General features: G+C 36.6%; 1 protein-coding gene across 1 annotated transcript; it reads right to left on the minus strand.

Moving 5' to 3' along the window:
- Positions 1-847: 847 nt before the first annotated feature.
- LOC107553296 (caspase recruitment domain-containing protein 14-like) lies at positions 848-16,181 on the minus strand. The gene is made up of 21 exons (XM_016235486.1): positions 15,911-16,181; positions 14,842-14,979; positions 13,135-13,341; positions 12,669-12,787; positions 12,173-12,325; positions 11,958-12,077; positions 11,600-11,725; positions 10,341-10,490; positions 10,043-10,177; positions 8,278-8,390; positions 7,559-7,608; positions 6,494-6,566; positions 6,184-6,400; positions 5,657-5,783; positions 4,748-4,985; positions 4,430-4,493; positions 3,973-4,087; positions 3,026-3,190; positions 2,192-2,310; positions 1,721-1,836; positions 848-1,576 (listed from the first exon to the last, which is right to left on the minus strand). Exons 1-21 carry the CDS (start codon positions 16,119-16,121, stop codon positions 1,369-1,371), a joined length of 2,964 nt encoding a protein of 987 aa, XP_016090972.1. The 5' UTR covers positions 16,122-16,181; the 3' UTR covers positions 848-1,368.
- Positions 16,182-17,122: the final 941 nt, after the last annotated feature.

A 17,122-nucleotide genomic window follows, 5' to 3' on the forward strand; every position in this document is an offset into this window, starting at 1 on the left:
ACTTAGGTAGCTGACTCATTGTAAAAAAAAAACCCACTAATGGTTTTATACAGATGGTCAGTGAAATCTGATTTAATATTAATCTGTTGTGCAGTTGTGAACATTCAAAATAGTGGATCAGTATTATAGAGTATTTAGACTATAGTTATAAATAAATATAGCATGCACCTTACCAACAAAGTCCCAATAAAGCACCTTGTATACCCATTTCTAAGCAATACTTTAATATTTAGATAAAGAAAAAAAATTTTCCTTTTTTATTTAAGTTCTTTAAGGCGCATATACTGAATGATAGTCTTGGAACCCTTAGGGTTCAGCACTTAGGACAAAATGCTTTATCTGTGAATGTTGCAACATTACTTTTGACATACTACACAATTCAAAACTCTCAAAATGCTCAACATTTAATGGATGAAAAATACAGTACAACAGTATTATTATGAAATAATAATATAATTTAAAATAACAGTTGCCTGTTTTAATATATTTTAAAATATAATTTATTCCTGTGATGGCAAAGCAGAATTTTCAGGAGCCATGCACTGCAGTCTGGCAATCATCAGTGTGACATGATCCAGAAATTATTCTGATATATTGATTTGGTCCTCAAGTAATATTTTGTATTATTATTAATGTTTGAAACAGTTGTTCTGCATAATACTCTAGGGGAAATGGTAATACTTTTTCAGAAGTGGATGAATAGAAAGTTTAAAACAGCATTTGTCTGAAATATAATTTTTTGTAACAATGTAAGTCATGTTAACTGAATTAAAGTAAAAAAAATCAGTATCTACTGACCTCAAACTTTTGAGCGGTAGTGTACAACTTTTTAGCTTTGTATCAGACCTTTGCTTTAAATGCACAGAATGTGCTTTTCAGTTTACCTTTATCTAAAAGGCCCATTATATTTCCTCTTTGGACCTCTGTGCATCGGTATATAAATGTTTAGTGGAATTCTCTTTTAATCATGTTATGATCAATATTGTTGTATGGACAAACAATGTTGTGTGAATATGGAAGTTTTGGATCATTAAATTAATTTATGGTTTATGATCATCTCTGTCCAGCCTGCTGTTTGTGTAATATTCATGTGAATATATTCATCAGAAGCTTCAAGAAATCAGGATCTATTATTCATTACCAGTGGATGTGAAACTACTGCAGATTTTTTTTTAAATCATCCTGGGAGAAGGTCTTTGGTTATAAAGAAGACCTATCATAGCATTTCTGGAGAGGTGTACATCAGGCTACACAAACTGCATAACTAAACCGTGTCTACAATGCATGTTCGACAAAGTATAAATTGGCCTTAATACTGTAATTGTGGTGAGGGGATTTTGAATTTACGCTCTCATTCCCATTATTCTTTCACCAGGTATCTGACTCAACCCACACAATCTTTTGCTGCTCCTCTGACACCACCGTTTTCAGAGTGTCAATTAGGGTGGTACTGTCATGCCAGCTCTCTGGTGGAATGCTCTGGTAAAGGCAGGGCAGTTTATCCAGAAGGGGCTCCTCGCTGCAGGAACACTCCAGCACCTGGGACTCAGTCAAAACATTCTGCCGTAGTTTGTGTCTAGTAAACAATAACAGAACAGATGTATATAGCAGCAGTTAAGCTACAAAAAGAACAGCATTTTTTGTGTAATAAATCTGAATCTTTAAATCAAATCAGCTTTTATTTTCATTGTGAAAAGTTTCATGGAGGAAATTATAGTACCTAAATCTGCGGAGACTCCTCTCTGTAGACATGATGTAGATGATGATGGGGAAGATTTCGGCACGGTGGAGACGACGCACACAGTCCAAACCCAGTGGTAACACACAGTGAGTGCCCTATACATTGGATATTAAACAGATAGTCACACATAGTCTCGCTTTCTTTCTCTCTCTCTCTCTCTCACACACACACTACTGTAGGTAAAATTTTACTTACTGGAATCATGTGTTAACAGGGTTGGGTGCAATTTTTCTTTGGTCATTAAAAGTACTTAATAAATAAAAACATTAACATTTTTACAAAGCATTTTAGACTTTACAAGTTCTCGTGATGATTATTGTAATTCATATTATTGTATTACTGTAAAACCACTCATCTCTAATCTTTTATTTGAACTTCTTTAATGCAATTGCTATTTGAAATCTATTTATCAGGCAATTAGTAATAAAATAGCAATGTTTTATGACACACCCGCTTCATGATCTTCTCCACTCCCTGCAACGTATAGCAAAGGGGTGTTTTTGAGTCACACTCTTCAAGAATCTCCCCCTTCTGCATTTGACTGGCATGCTCACTTGCCATCAGCAACTCTAAAATATAAGAGATGAGCGGACGGAAGAGATGACAAAAGTGAGCAAAGGAGGAAGCAGCCAGAGACCAAAGCAGATAAATAAGACTATACAGAGTTAAAACTGAAGTCCGACAAAAAAAAGTCAATGTGTCCTAAATTAATGGCTCTCAAGTAATTTTTTTGTCTTTCACTAATGAAGGAGAAAGACTACACTGTAATTCCCCATACAGTGTGTACAGTTCTGCCTAAGGGCTGTTTCATGTGCTGGCCTTTTTTTGGAAAAATTGTATTTTTTTCTTTTCTGTATCACAATGACTTTGGGCTGTAATTAAACAGATTAACAGTAAAAGTGTATGTGAATCCTGTTAAGCATGTTACAATCAATATCCAATGCAGAATTGTGTGACTTTGAAACTGATATAGGCCATACACCATACAGAAAACGAACAACCTTAAGCACTTTCAATTTTTGTCATCAAAACCATAGTCATTGCAACAGGAAATACTGACAGAATACACTGTAATATTGACAACATGGCTAAGTATTTTGACTACATTGTTTGCAGTACAGGGTAATAACTGATTGCATGTAATCTGGATTAAGTAGACAGATTCCAAAAATTATTTTAAAGCATAAAATACGGATTGTACTAGTGATTTCTCACTGTAATGGGAGAGTTTTCTCTAATGTATCTCCCTTTTCCATTTTCCTTTGTTGAAAAAATTATTTTTACCTGGCTCACAGAGCTGATAACCTTCCTGTTCTGCCAACCGTTTGTGCAAGACACGGCCAAGCAACGTGGGAAGGAGGAGGACTGGTCGGCAGATGGGTGGGAAACGAGGTGAGACCAGGGTGTAGGGCATTAGGGTCACACATCTGCTGGGCACACAGCCATCACCTACAAGAGAGAAAGATTTTCTTGACACTCAAGGTCTAAACCAGAATTTTGCCCGACATTGATTACCTCAAAAGTTCAAATAAAAGAATTGTTAGTAAAAAAGTTAGTAGTATTTCTCTCACACACACAACTGCTTGCATTTAAAGTACAATGTTATGACTAGGGTTGGGAAACAAGAATCTGTTCTTATTCAGAACTGGTTCAGTACTAAAGTATTGTGACTGTGTTTCCTGCACTACTCTTCACCACAACAATTCTACTTCAAAAGTACAGTACAAATGAATGATTACAATGAGTCACATATTTTAGTGAAGCAAACACATACTGAATACTGTGAACTTCCTATGCTATGTTAGGTTTAACTTAAGCTTTGTGAGACTTAAATCAGTGTAGTTACTGACTAGTTGTTCATATGAAAATGTGTAGTAAGATACACATTATGAGTTTTATGTTTATTACGAAATATGTTACCAAATTGTTGGTTTAGAGTTACATTTATACAACCTACAAAATGTCTATGAAAAGTCATTAAAAACACTTATGTAAAAACCTTTTCCAAGAACTGTTTGGATGTTTTTAAATATTGCAATGATCTCACTCTTCCACAGTCAGAGTGCATTTCTTTTTCCAGAAATTTCCTCCTCAAAGTACTAAAAGAATAGTTAATAGAACTGGAATCAGAACAGGAACAAGAATCGGAATTGTTCATTTTCTTATATTTCCCATGTCTAGTCATGAGTAAAATGGAGTTATGAGCTAAATGGAGTTTGTCTTGTACTAACTGTCCTGTGCTGTGTTGTTGTCGTCCTCCACACTGACCCACAGTGGGTTTCTGCTTTGCTGACCGGTGATGACGATCCTCGCTGCTCTCTGCTTCTCATGAGCTAAAGTTTTCTCCTGTGGACAGAAACAGGTACTGAGGTCTAATGACTAGTTTCAGAGTTCTAAGTTATGCATTATTATTCCCTCACCAAAGTACCTCATATCACACCCACAGTTCAATATTTTGGCGAGCATTTCCGTAATTCCAAACTAAGGCGATACAAAACTAGACAAGAATTTGTTAGATATTTCACAACTATTCATCTAAAACACGTACTATGACTAACCTTTTAACCTGCCATGTCAACAGGCCAGCTTTTAAATCACTGTATTATAGTTCATAAATCACAATTATGTAGAAAGTTAAATAAAAAGAGAGAAATAATTTCTGTGATGACTTTACTGATGGACTCTCACCTTTCGTTGTGCTTTGCGAGGGTAGGTCATATCCTCTAGAGCTCTGATTAAGAGCCGCTGTGCTCTGAAAAATGAGTTAACACGTATAGATGATTTTATTTTGTTAGATTTTTTTACATAAAAGCATAATAGAAAAACAAGTGCTTTTCTTTTAAATCTTAGGAACTAAACAAGAACATTAAAAAAAAAATGACAAGAACATTTTACATTCACTGGGCACATTTTACAATGTAAAAAACTGTAAATTGTAGATTGACATTGTAGATGTCAGCTTTTCTAATAATAAAAAGTCTTTTGAGAAATGATGGTGTTGTGTACCTGTAATAGTTGGGCAGAGCCCCACTCATTAGGTCTTCCAAGTGACAAGGGTGCACGTGACTGGCCCACCAGGAGCCATCGTTGGAATGGTGAGTGTCTGTCACATGGACAATGTCGTTACACTTGACTGCGAGAGTTCCAGCTGCGTCCCGTGGCATTGTCATGTTTACACGGATGTAGAAGGAATCACCCGACATCACCTCGCCATTCTTTAGCTGCTGCAGCAGGTTCTCATAAGCTAGGAGGAAATCAGCAGATTTTCAGTGATCAACAAAATTTGGTTTAATAAGTCTCTGACCTGTTTAACAACTAGCAATGTTAAACATTTACAATTGACATTAATCGAGATTAAACATTACAATGTGTTTTGGTTCAATTAATGAACAAATAGGGAAAGGTTCCCTCTTTCAGAACGGTGTGTATTTACTGCTAAACTAACAATTTTAGAGATGAGTTTAGCATGTATAGGATTTTGATGCACCATCCAACATATTAATAAATGAAATAAATTGAAACATTTGCTAATTTAATCATTATACCATGAAATTAGCATTATACCATTAAAATAGCACGTTGACCTGTATTTCAAGAATCTTAGTCTGCACAACATGTCACAAAAGCTTGCATTTTGATATATGACAGCTGTTACATTGAATAGCAATAACAACTGCTCTAAAAGAGCTTCTCTAGAGATGTGGTGACTGCATCTCTTTATGATCAATACAAAGTCATTTTTTAATTATGATGAAACGGCACCATTGAATGATTATGAATAAACAGCCTATCAAAATAGTGTAAAAAATTGAATCTGTTTATAGGTTGTACCTGGGAATCAAAGTGGTTGCTTTAAAAATACATCACTTGAGTTGTAATATGTAGTGTGTTTGAATGTTCGATTGTGGTTCTTACCATCTTGGCTGGGTCTCAGTGTAATGTTGCATGGTCCCTGGACTTGCCCCAGGGCCCACAGGGCCTCTTCCATAGTGGTGTCTTCTAGAACCATTTTTACAGCTCTCTGTTCACGCTCATACCTTAGCTACAAATACAAAATTTTGATTAGTTCCCACTCCATTTGACTGCTGCTAGAAAACCTGAATGTCCCTCTAGGGATCAAAAATGATCTTTGTTATCTTTCCTTATTCAAAGAGAGGGATTAAAAGACAGCTTTTCATTTTCTGTCTTATCTTTGAAAGAATTAGGAGGGATCTGCCATTCAGAAATCTCTTCATGCTTCCTACCACTTTGTTTTTCAGAGGAATTTCTTCACTATTCAAGCTAGACTGCTTTTTGCCAAAGTTCTGGATGGTAAAGGGCATTTTAGCTCTTAAAGACTAACTAGTAATGGTTTTGCCTTTAAAATTTAAATGAAAGCAATTTTGGGGAATACTGAAAAACAAAAACTCTACGAGTTCAGTTCAGAATCCAGAAATTCTCACCTGAAGTATCTGAGATCCAGGGCTGATGCCTGTGTTATAAGCAGATGATCCTTCGGTCACATGATGCACAAACACACCGGTCTTGTTGCCCCCGATGACCTGTATTTGATTAAACAGCATTTCTCCCTGGAAAAACACAGTGAGTACGCGACCAGTGATCCGCAGAGCCTGAGGTCTGGAGCGCATTAGGAAGGGCGGGGCTGATGCTCTTGAAACACTAGATTTATACAAAATAACATGTTTAACAATATGACCATTACATTAATAAATAAATGTGATTATTGTGTTTTACTTTCAGTTTTTATTTTACCTGTCATTAGGGCTCCTTCTGCTAGTAGAATAGGGAAGTGACGCTGGTGATTTTGACTCATCAAAACTATCTCCTATCAGAATGGAAATCAAAAAGGGGTGAATATGCCATTGTGATTCATTCTAATTGCCATGGATATACAGTGGCTCTAAAAAGTATATGGAGACTTTTCAACATTTACGGCACACTGAAAATTTTTAAGGACCATAAACTAAATAATATGCAATACATAATGTACGCAAATTTGTATACATTTGTGTGGATGACACAGAATAGCACAATATATGAACAATTTGGTGTCTGTTTTTTACTCACAGAATTGATTAACTTAGTATTAGTAACTTTACTAATAAAGAGAATGCTAAATGAGATCGAGCATTATCTGTGGATAAAGTCTTCCAAACTGTGATGAGTTTTGGGAATTAGGCAACAATGATACATTGTAAACACAACCGGAAACTATCATTTCAAAGTATGTCATGAAGCTCAGTTCAAGTATTTCATGTAATTACTTTTAAACTCTGAAAACTGTAAGTAGTAGAAATATCAATTTGTATTTTATTTTATTATTATTTTGAGATGTCATTTTATTACATTTATTTATTTTTGACAGTAGATGAATGAAAACATATGTTGTTGGGAGTTTAGCATGAAGAAAATATTTTTGTATATTTAATAGTAAATTTCTTGTGAAGGGGTACTTGAATTTTACATACTCTGGGGTACACAAGTCAAAAAAAGTTTAAGAAAACACTTTTTTCAGGTGCTGTTAATCGCATGAAATATGAACATGTTACACTAATGTTTGACAAAGAGAATTTGTTACAATATTATTTTTTGAATAATATTGTACCTAAAACTTTTATTAGCGTTTTTGCAAAAAATTGTGCTTCTGTTATCTTTCTTCAAAAATATATATTTTATTTAAAAAAAATTTAATGTGGCTTAAGTGTACAAATACTTCTTAGGGCACTTAATGTAACTGAACGCACAGACATTTGTGACAAAATAAGATTTTAGCTTATTTAGTTAACCACAAACAAATGTAGGAAGAAGTAACAGTACCTTTAGAAATGAAAACATAATCAAGGTCAAAGCTGAGAGAATCCTGACTGCTGAAAATGGAACAAAGAAGTTTTTTTATTATTTCAAGCTAAAATTCTCTGAAGAATTCCATTTGCTAGCACACATACAAACTTCCTTTCTCTGATTTCTAAAGTTATTTTTAGATATGCCTACTACATGACATCTTTATCTCTACTGGTGAATGTACATACGGAAACAGTGACCTGTCGGTTTATGAGTTCGTTTTATGATAGTGAGTCATGGGCACATACAATGCAACAAGCAATGCAATTAGGATCATAGAGACAAGGAAACAGGAAGCAGTAATGTATTGTCTAATTATTACATTTACATTGAGTCATTTAGCAGACGCTTTTATCCAAAGCGACTTACAAATGAGGACAATAAAAGCAGTCAAAACTAACAAAAGAGCAACAATATATAAGTGCAAATGACAAGTCTCGGTTAGCCTAACGCAGTACACGCCTCCTCATATAAATTAGAACATACAATTATCAAGTTACAGTATTAAAATTATGTAATAATTCTCAATGGGCAACCACTAACTAACTAACCATTTTAAAGTGTCAATTAAAAGCAGTAACTCGATAATATAGCCAAACTGCAAAACTCAGTACCAAACTGCTGTTTTCACTTACACACTGCAGGCTTTACAGTGACATTACAGTTCACTGCTACAGACCAGATGAGCAGCTCACCTGTAAATGTCTTCCACGTCACTTCTGGAGGCAAAGCCTCGTCTGCGGAGAGATTTAGAACAGGGGGGCTCCACTTGATTGGAACTGATACCGCAGATTGCTTCATCATTGAACTGTAAAAGGTTGATACACAACCAAAAAATAAATAAAAAATAAAACATGTATCAAAATTCTATATTTCCTACATGCTGCCATCAGACAGAACAATGGAGGAGGAGAAAGCTTCAGAGAAATGTATTGTCTCATTTATTGAACCAGATGCAGAGGCCAATTCACATTAAGAACGATAACTATAATGATAACCATATTAACATCCACGCCAATGGACAATAAAGTTGTCTACTAAGAAAAAAAATCTACTAAGCATGGATCTACTAAAAATGGATTTTGACTGGCTGTTTATCAGCTGGAGAAAAAAATATTAATTTGATCAAGTGTGGACTTCCCTATTTAATTTAAGCTTTATAAATATATAGGTCAGTCGTGAAACTCTAGATGGTGCAGGCGATGGGTTGTTAACGTAACTGATGACATTCAGAGAGTTAAACGACTTGGCACAGCTGATTGGTTCATGCTGCATATGCAGCCAATGAGCTTACTGCCTTACATTTATATGGCTGGCTAGCATTCACTAGAGATTCCTGCAGCGTGCCTTCAGACTTTCTCTGAAATCCTCCACCTTCCCCAGCTCCACCTGTATAGATCTGCTACAGGTTATTTTATATGCTATTTGTGCAGCAGCAGTATGTCTTTAATACTCATGGCACCGTATCGCCATATGCATTGACAGTAGCAAGTTCCTGTATTTGCTTGCTGCAGCAATAATCTACAACTACAGCAATAACCAACAGCAGCAGCAATTCAGCAGCAGCGTAGCAGATCTATTCCGCCAAGACCAAATACATTAACATTGTCATATCCATCACCATGCTAAAATCTTCCGAGAGTTGTCATGATTGAACTATAGTTATAATTATAGTTATTGTTCTTCAATGCATATGTGCTTTGCACTCTTGTTTGCACTGATACTGTGAAACTGCATTCCAGTAATACCTACATGTATCACACAAAAGGTGCTGGAACTGCATGTTGCTTAGACTGACATCTCAAGTTATGAATCATGGTTTGTTTTGTGCATATCTGTGGTTTAGTGCCGGGGTTATCTGATACAGTACAGTATATATAAGAAACTAGGGTGGAAATTTGAACAAAATCTCAAGCAAAACTCTGAATATCTTTCAAAGTCAAGATTTGATGTCACTAGACTTTCAAACTTTGGCATCCAGTGATCATTTAATTCTCAAATGCAACTCTGGTAAACATGACTTTTGTTGCATTCCAATTCACCTACTTAAATTATGCCTGAATGCATTCTTTTTGTGAAGAGAGTATGCAGCAGAAGAGAGTAGACAATCTTTTGGATGTCATGAAATTGCACTCTGTTGCATAGTTACATCCATTTTGTCACCGTAAACCAGCTTGTTAATTATTTAGTCAGTTAAAATCCACTTTTTTTCGACATTTTATTTAATTATATTTTCACTACTCAAACAATTCTTTCTACCATATTAGAGAGAAAACAAGTAGCATGTTGACCTGCCAGTTACTCCCAGAAATCACACAAAGAACATCAACAAAGTTCATTTTCGTTTTGTTACCAATATGTATCAGACAGCTAGTGCATGAATTGTTAGGGGGTCCATGAGGTTAAAAAAGTAATTCACACTAGGATTCGATAAGCACAACATTTACAGCATAAATGTACCTCACAGGCGTCAAAAGAGTTAAAACTCTCAGGAAGAATTGCATTCAAGCGGCATAGCTGTCTTCTGGCTGAGGGACTGGATGGAGGGAACTCACTGCATGAACCTCTGCTGCTATCGCAACTGAGCTTCCTGTCCTACTTATTCAAAGAAATTATATTAAAAATAAAGTCATGTGTGGTTGTGTTTAGGTTACAAATGCACTTGACAGCACAATATTTAAAACTGCTCTAAAGAATGATTGTGGTAAACTACTGTATGTTGGTTCTTAAATGTATAATAAAAATTAATCAGTGTTACCCTGGAGTTTTCTCTTCTTTCTCTTTGCTTGCTACAGGCTTTCATGGTGAAAACTCTCGCCTGTAGCTCCATGAGTTGGCCTCTCAGCACGTCCTTCTCTGCGAGACTACGTGCAATCTGAGCCTGGGCCTCATCTCGGGACAAATATGCCTGAAGACATCAGCAGTATCTGTAATTAAGCTTTCATTTGCCACTATTGAACTCTACATGTTTGCGCAAAAGCTGCATGTTCTCCAGCAAGAATGTGCCTGAAAGCATCTTTTGTGCATCAACGAAAACAAAAACATCTGAACTTTTGAAAAAAGGAGTTAACAGTTTCATTGACCCAAATTCTCTTTGGCTTTATTATTTTTAATATTTACTTTCTTTTCCATTTTTTTCCCTTTTGCATTGTTTAAAATAATAAAACTTTCTGTTTATTTCTAGATTTAGATTCGATTTTGATCCCAAGATCCTAAGATTTCAACCATACATGCATTTACTGAAGTTTGTAGATCTAAACATGTTATTTCACTTCCAAACTAAAGATGTTAATCCATACTGTCTTCCTTTCTTTGTAACACTAACACTAAATGTGCCAAATTCTATTGGCAGACGGCAATCCAATGATGTCACATGGAGTACCTCGACATCTCTGTGTGAAGGTCTGGGAGGAATGGAAGGCTCAAAGGGAAGAGGTGGTTTTGGCCTGCTAGGAATCGATTGCTGAGTTTGCCAAAACAGACTTCCTGTTTTTCACTCGACCAAGTTAAACTCAGCCTTTCCGTGGCAGCTAAATGCTTTTAGCCAGATCAGAAGAGGCTGCAGAGTGGCCTTCTGGATTTGGCATGGGAGCCCTGGAGCTGGCAGGAGAAATCTAAGAAAGGGAAACCCACTCCTCTGCCAGCACTAGCGATACCCATGATCAAAGCCACTGCACTGCCTTGGCAGACACATGGCCTGAACTGCGGGGGGCAAATGTTTGGCTCCTATATCCTCGAGAAGAGAGCCAAGCAGGAGCTGAGCTTCTTAACATCGTTCCATGTAACTTCATAGGGCTACTGTCTGCCAATAGAATTCAGCGAGTTTCTACACGTGCCTCAGACCCTGGTCATGCCTAGGTGTGACACTGTGACACTGCGTCGAATTTCCCTCGAAAGGGAACTGAAAGTGTATTGTACTGTATAAACTGATCTCATTGTTGAATCTAAAAACTTATTTAGGACCTAATTACCTAATGAGTATGATATTTGTTCATTATAGATATTGATTGTACTGACCCTGTCTCTCTCTGCCTGCACCTCTTCTAGCTGACTATGGAACAGGGTACTCCTGTGCTGATACATCTCACAGTCCACAGTCAACTTCTCCACCTCCAGGGCTAAACAGTCCTTCTCTTCTAGTAGCTAAAAAAGGTGAGAGGGGAGCATGGTGAGAAGGAGGGTGACAGAATATAGACATTTAAAAAACGCAAGAAGTAGAAAATTCTCCTCTTACAGTTTTTCTCAATTGATTTGACACATTTCTTCAAAGTAATGAATATAAAAATAATAAAATATTATAACATAAGTTTTACGCAAAGTACAACATTTTGAAATACACAAAACAACATTAATGTTAAGGAAAGACCAGTTTTACCTCCTCTTTCTCTTGCTGGAGTCGTATAATCTCCTTACTCAGCCTGCTGACTTCCTCAGCAAGTTCTGAACGTCTGTTCTCGACCTCCTTTAAATCATGGGCTAGGATATCCTGCTGTACCTGATTGAAAGAGACAGAGACAGACAGGCAGATAAGATGGAGTCCCATAATTTGTTGACTTGTTATATTGCTATGAAAATGAGTCTCTTATTTACTGGGAACAGCGTCTCAGTCTCCAGTAACTTTGCGCGTACAGCGTTGAGCTCATCTTTGAGCTTCTGTGTGTCAGTGGGATTCTTCAAGGAACGCTGCCTCTCAAAGTCTGTCTCTTTCCTTGCCTTCTTTAACTCATGCTGCAGCTGGGAAATCTGGAGAAGAGGTGAGGAGAAGAGATCTCTGTATGCCCTGGTGTTTTTTGGAAAACAATCCAGCATTACTCTTTTTGTTGTGTTGATTATACTGTAGATTCTTTATTTTTTTTTTTAACCCTGGCTCCCTGCCAAGTAATGTAACATTTTTTTTGTTAATGTACAGTAGTTAATGTTGTTAATGTCCAAACCAACTCCTTATGGAATTCTGCTCTCTGTCAGGCACACAAATATATTACACATGTAATATGGATGAGACAATCAGTTTATTGTAACTTATTGAATAGTATCTATAGTCCAAGTAGAAGGCAAACATACAGACACATACTATCTGGTTCCTTACCTCCAGTTGCAGGTCTCTGTTGCGTACAATAGTTGCAGACTTCTCCTCAAGAGCTGTGGTATATCTGACATAGAGATCACACTTCTCATCCTTCAGTTTCAGCAGTTCCCTGTTTAAACCTGCACAGAAGACAACCGGACATTATATAGTCTTGACACAGACAAAGAAAAACTGATTGATCTGAAATTCTGAATTTCTCAAAGCACATAATTAAAGTGCAACAATGTTAAAAGGTTAATACTTAAATAAAATTAACTTTTGTTAATTATATTCACAAATATTATTACATTTTACATTTAATAGTTAACTTTAGTTAATTTTTAAATACGTTATTAAAAATGTCATAACATCTCATTCTTATTTGTAAAATGTATTCAGATATGAATAAATTGCATTACATATGTTTGCTAATGATTTATTAAACAGAGGTTTGGCACACTGATGTGAAGCTATGTTAAGTGCACACCATCCAGGTGACTGCGCAGTTGTGCATGCTCTCCCTGCATCTGGCTGAGCTCTTCGTTATTTTGTTGGGCCTGTTCTAGTTTCCCCTCCAGCTGACAACATCTGCCTTGCAGCCGCGAAGCCTCATGCCGTGCCACTTGTAGCTCTGTCTGCATACTGCTCACTGCATGAACCAGGTACTCTGTCAACTCATTGTAATTTATCAGGCCTGGCAAGCACAGAAGCAAGGTTTTACAAATGAGCCTTGAATATGGTGACAAAAATGCCCTTTGAATGTTCAGTTATAAAAATGTTCACTTGTCATAGAGGTTATATCATTTAATGTTTGTGTTAGATACCTTTATTGAACAACAACAACAACAAAAAAGAGTAAATATAATGTGTTGATTTTATCTAGACGTCAAAATGTTAAAGGGGTCATATGACGTTGCTAAAAAAGAACATTATTTTGTGTATTTGGTGTAATGAAATGTGTTTATGCGGTTTAAGGTTAAAAAAACACATTATTTTGCACATACTGTACATTATTGTTTCTCCTCTATGCCCCGCCTTTCTGAAACGTGTCGATTTTTACAAAACTCATTATCCTGAAAAGCGAAGTGTGCTCTGATTGGCCAGCTATGATTGGCCAGCGTGTGACGGATATGTTACGCCCATTACCATATTGTGATGCCGTGTCCCGGCGCGATGAGACAACACCAATAAAACCCATTATAAACGAGGCATTTGTTGCATCCAGTGGGGACATAATTACTGATTATAATTACTTATACTGTCTTTTTACGCATTGCGTTTCATTGCGCCGTGTAAATATAAAACCATGTCTGCATTTGTGATTGGAGAAACGACAAAAAACAAGCGCTACTCTACACTGCTCAAAACTCGCGTTTGAATCATCAGTGGCAAATCCTTTAAATATGAAAACGTACTTACAAGCTGTGAGTCAGCATTATTTGTCAGCATCATAGACAGGGGAAACAGGGGAACTGAATTCACCGGAACATCGGCATTGTAGGCTACTCTCCCAGGAAACAGTCCTCGTCCTCCATAAAATGTGTTGCACACATCTGAATATTTGGTTTGAACTGTTCTGGAACAGTGTTGTAAATACAACTTAACCACTGATTTCTAGTTGTGTCCTCTTTTGGAAGGCCAAACAAAGTAGTTTTGCTTTCACAACGAAACACACAGCGTCTCCACGACATGGCAGCGGCGGCAACAATACTACAGTGAGAATAAAATTTATGCCTTCTTTCTTTGCGTATACATTTGGGCGGTGTTATGCAAATCTTCCCACATCATGACGTAGACATGTGGGGGCGTGTTTGAACAAGGCATTTTAGGAGGGCGTGGACGAGTCTTAAATTTTATGAAGAATATCTCTGAGTTTGAGACTTTAGTCTTTGCAACTTTAGGGATCTTATCTATTCACGAACAGCTTGCAACACTCCAAAGAGAAAGGAAAACTTGAAATTGCATCATATGACCCCTTTAATGAATACTTTCTCAGAAAACGGAACTGAATGGCATCAAAACTGAATTGGCCAAGTAACAGTTTAAGAGTCTAGATCAGGAGGCTGGGCTTTGGATCTCCAACCTTGCAGCTATCAGCTCAGATTTTTAACTACTACACCGCATCACCCTCAGGTTTTGGGTATGCTTGTAAATACATGATCAGAATCTATAGGATAAAAGTGCACTGACTGACCGCTGAAGCCTGAAGGCTCAATGCTGGGCTGGCGGCCGGTGATCCGTGTGTAGAGAGCAGGGTAATGAATCATCAGACTTTCAAGCAGAGCCATTGCACCATTATGACCCTGTGCACGTAACAAGTCAAGCATGTGACCTGCAGAAAAACAAATATACATTTCAGACATTGCATTGTACATATCATAAAAAACACTGAACATAATTTTTTATTTCCAATACAATCAACCAACTTTCAAGTATTCCTTAAGGAATACTTTAGACAAAAATGGAAATTATTTACTTGCCCTCATTTCATTCCAAACCTGTATGCATTTGTTTTCATCCTGGTTCAAAAAATGTGATTCTAATATTGCTTTGGTTTTCACATATGTAGTAACTGAACAGAATGAGCCGTTTTTGAATTCTGAATACAAGCAGGCTAGACATTATATTAATCCCACAAAGCATATGACTTTAGAATATTTGAAATAGTCTATGAATTACTTTTTTGCTTGAAGTGTTTTATCCTTTTTAGAGCTTTGGCAAGCTATGGTCATTACGAACTTACATTGTATGGCAAGAATTGTTTACTTTTGTATTACACAGAAAAAATAATAGCATACAGCAGGTTTGGAGTAACATAAGGGTAAATAAATAATGACAATAATGAATTTCCATTTATGGTAGACTATTCCTTTAATTTACATGCTTCTCTTTCTCTCGCTCTTGCCTTTTCAAAAACGAAAGGCTTTCTTGGAATTTTATCAGCATAACCTCTTGATCCAGCTGACCTGTCTTATCTGTAGCTAATCTATATTTCACTATGTGTCCAATAAGCTTGCTCACTTTTCTGAAAGAAATCACCCAAATATTCCAATAACTGGTAATTTTCACTTTGGCTGCTCTAATCCAAAACAGATATTCAATCCTGAAGGAACAAATATATCTAAATTTCCACTTACATTAAATATATTTTAGTATTTACTAACTTTTTAAAGCTAAAATTTTAAAGTACTTTGCTGTCTTTTCTCATGCTCTGGTATATTTCAAGCATCTCTCCCCGATACACAACAGTCAGAGTGTCTTACTTGTCTTCATGCCGCGGTTGGTAAAATTGAAACAGGTGAGAATCTCATCCTCATCCAAGTCTGTGAGAACCCGTGCCTGTCGCAGGTAAGGGATGAGAACACAGGGACGGACGCCAAGAGAGATGGCATGACGGTTATCATTGATAAGATCCCACAATTCTTCTTCCTCCAGATCCTTCAGGTCCGGAGAATTTAGGACACTCTCAGCCATGCTGAATTTCCTAAATCAGACTCTTTGCCAAACACATAAATACAGAGGATGTTATTAAAGTAAAAAAAAAACTAGCTACAATAAAAAGAAACAAGTCCAGTGCAGGCATAAACACAGCAGAAGTTAAATGAGAAATGAGACGCAGTGAGAATGTAAAGGGGAGTTCAGATAAATCTCCGCCCCCTTCACACCCACAGGTGTGTGAGGAAACCTGAAAGACAAGGGGAGGTTTTCCTGACAACACACACAGATCAGGTGTGGATTTCCCCTTAAATAAAAAGAAGCATACAGTATTTTTAACATACTGAAAGATGCCTGACATTACAAACTGTTTATTTTCACTAGGGGATTGGTTGAATTAGATTACATAGTTGTGTCGCTCAGATTACCATTTTCAACTAAAGCAATAGAGAGATTTTATTAACAAAGCAAATCACAATGTAGCTACCAAAACATAGACCCATCGGATAATCTTGTGTGAGTCAAGCAATTTCTTCCTATCTAAAACAAAGGAAACAATCTGTGAACAGGTACAAAGTCCAGCAGGAAAAAAGGAAATGAAAGAGGGATTCTAAGGTTTATGGGAAATTACATGTCACATGCAAACACAGCATTTACTTCCTTTGCTGATTATAATCTGCTTTTTCTAAGGTATGGTGGTGCTAAAATGCTAAATCTGCTTATGTCACTTTAATGACAACAGTCTGCAACTTGATGTTTCACTGTCATTTGAATGTGCCAGGGGTTTGTTTTTTGTGCTGTCAAACTGTCTGTCCAAAAAAAAAAAAAAGGAGCTTAAAAAGTACTAGATACAACCCCCAGACAGGTTTAGCACAATGACAATGTTTATACTGGTCATGGTGACGTGAACAACATTCCAGCATTAAGAAGAAGAAAAACACCCCGTTCTAAAACATGTGTATGCATCCTCATTCTTTGAGTTGCTGCTCTTTAACATACATCAACATAATACATATGGGTCATTCCTGTTATACAGTGAC

This window comes from Sinocyclocheilus grahami, unplaced genomic scaffold, assembly GCF_001515645.1.
Source record: "Sinocyclocheilus grahami isolate Dianchi unplaced genomic scaffold, SAMN03320097.WGS_v1.1 scaffold469.1, whole genome shotgun sequence".
NCBI lineage: Eukaryota > Metazoa > Chordata > Actinopteri > Cypriniformes > Cyprinidae > Sinocyclocheilus > Sinocyclocheilus grahami.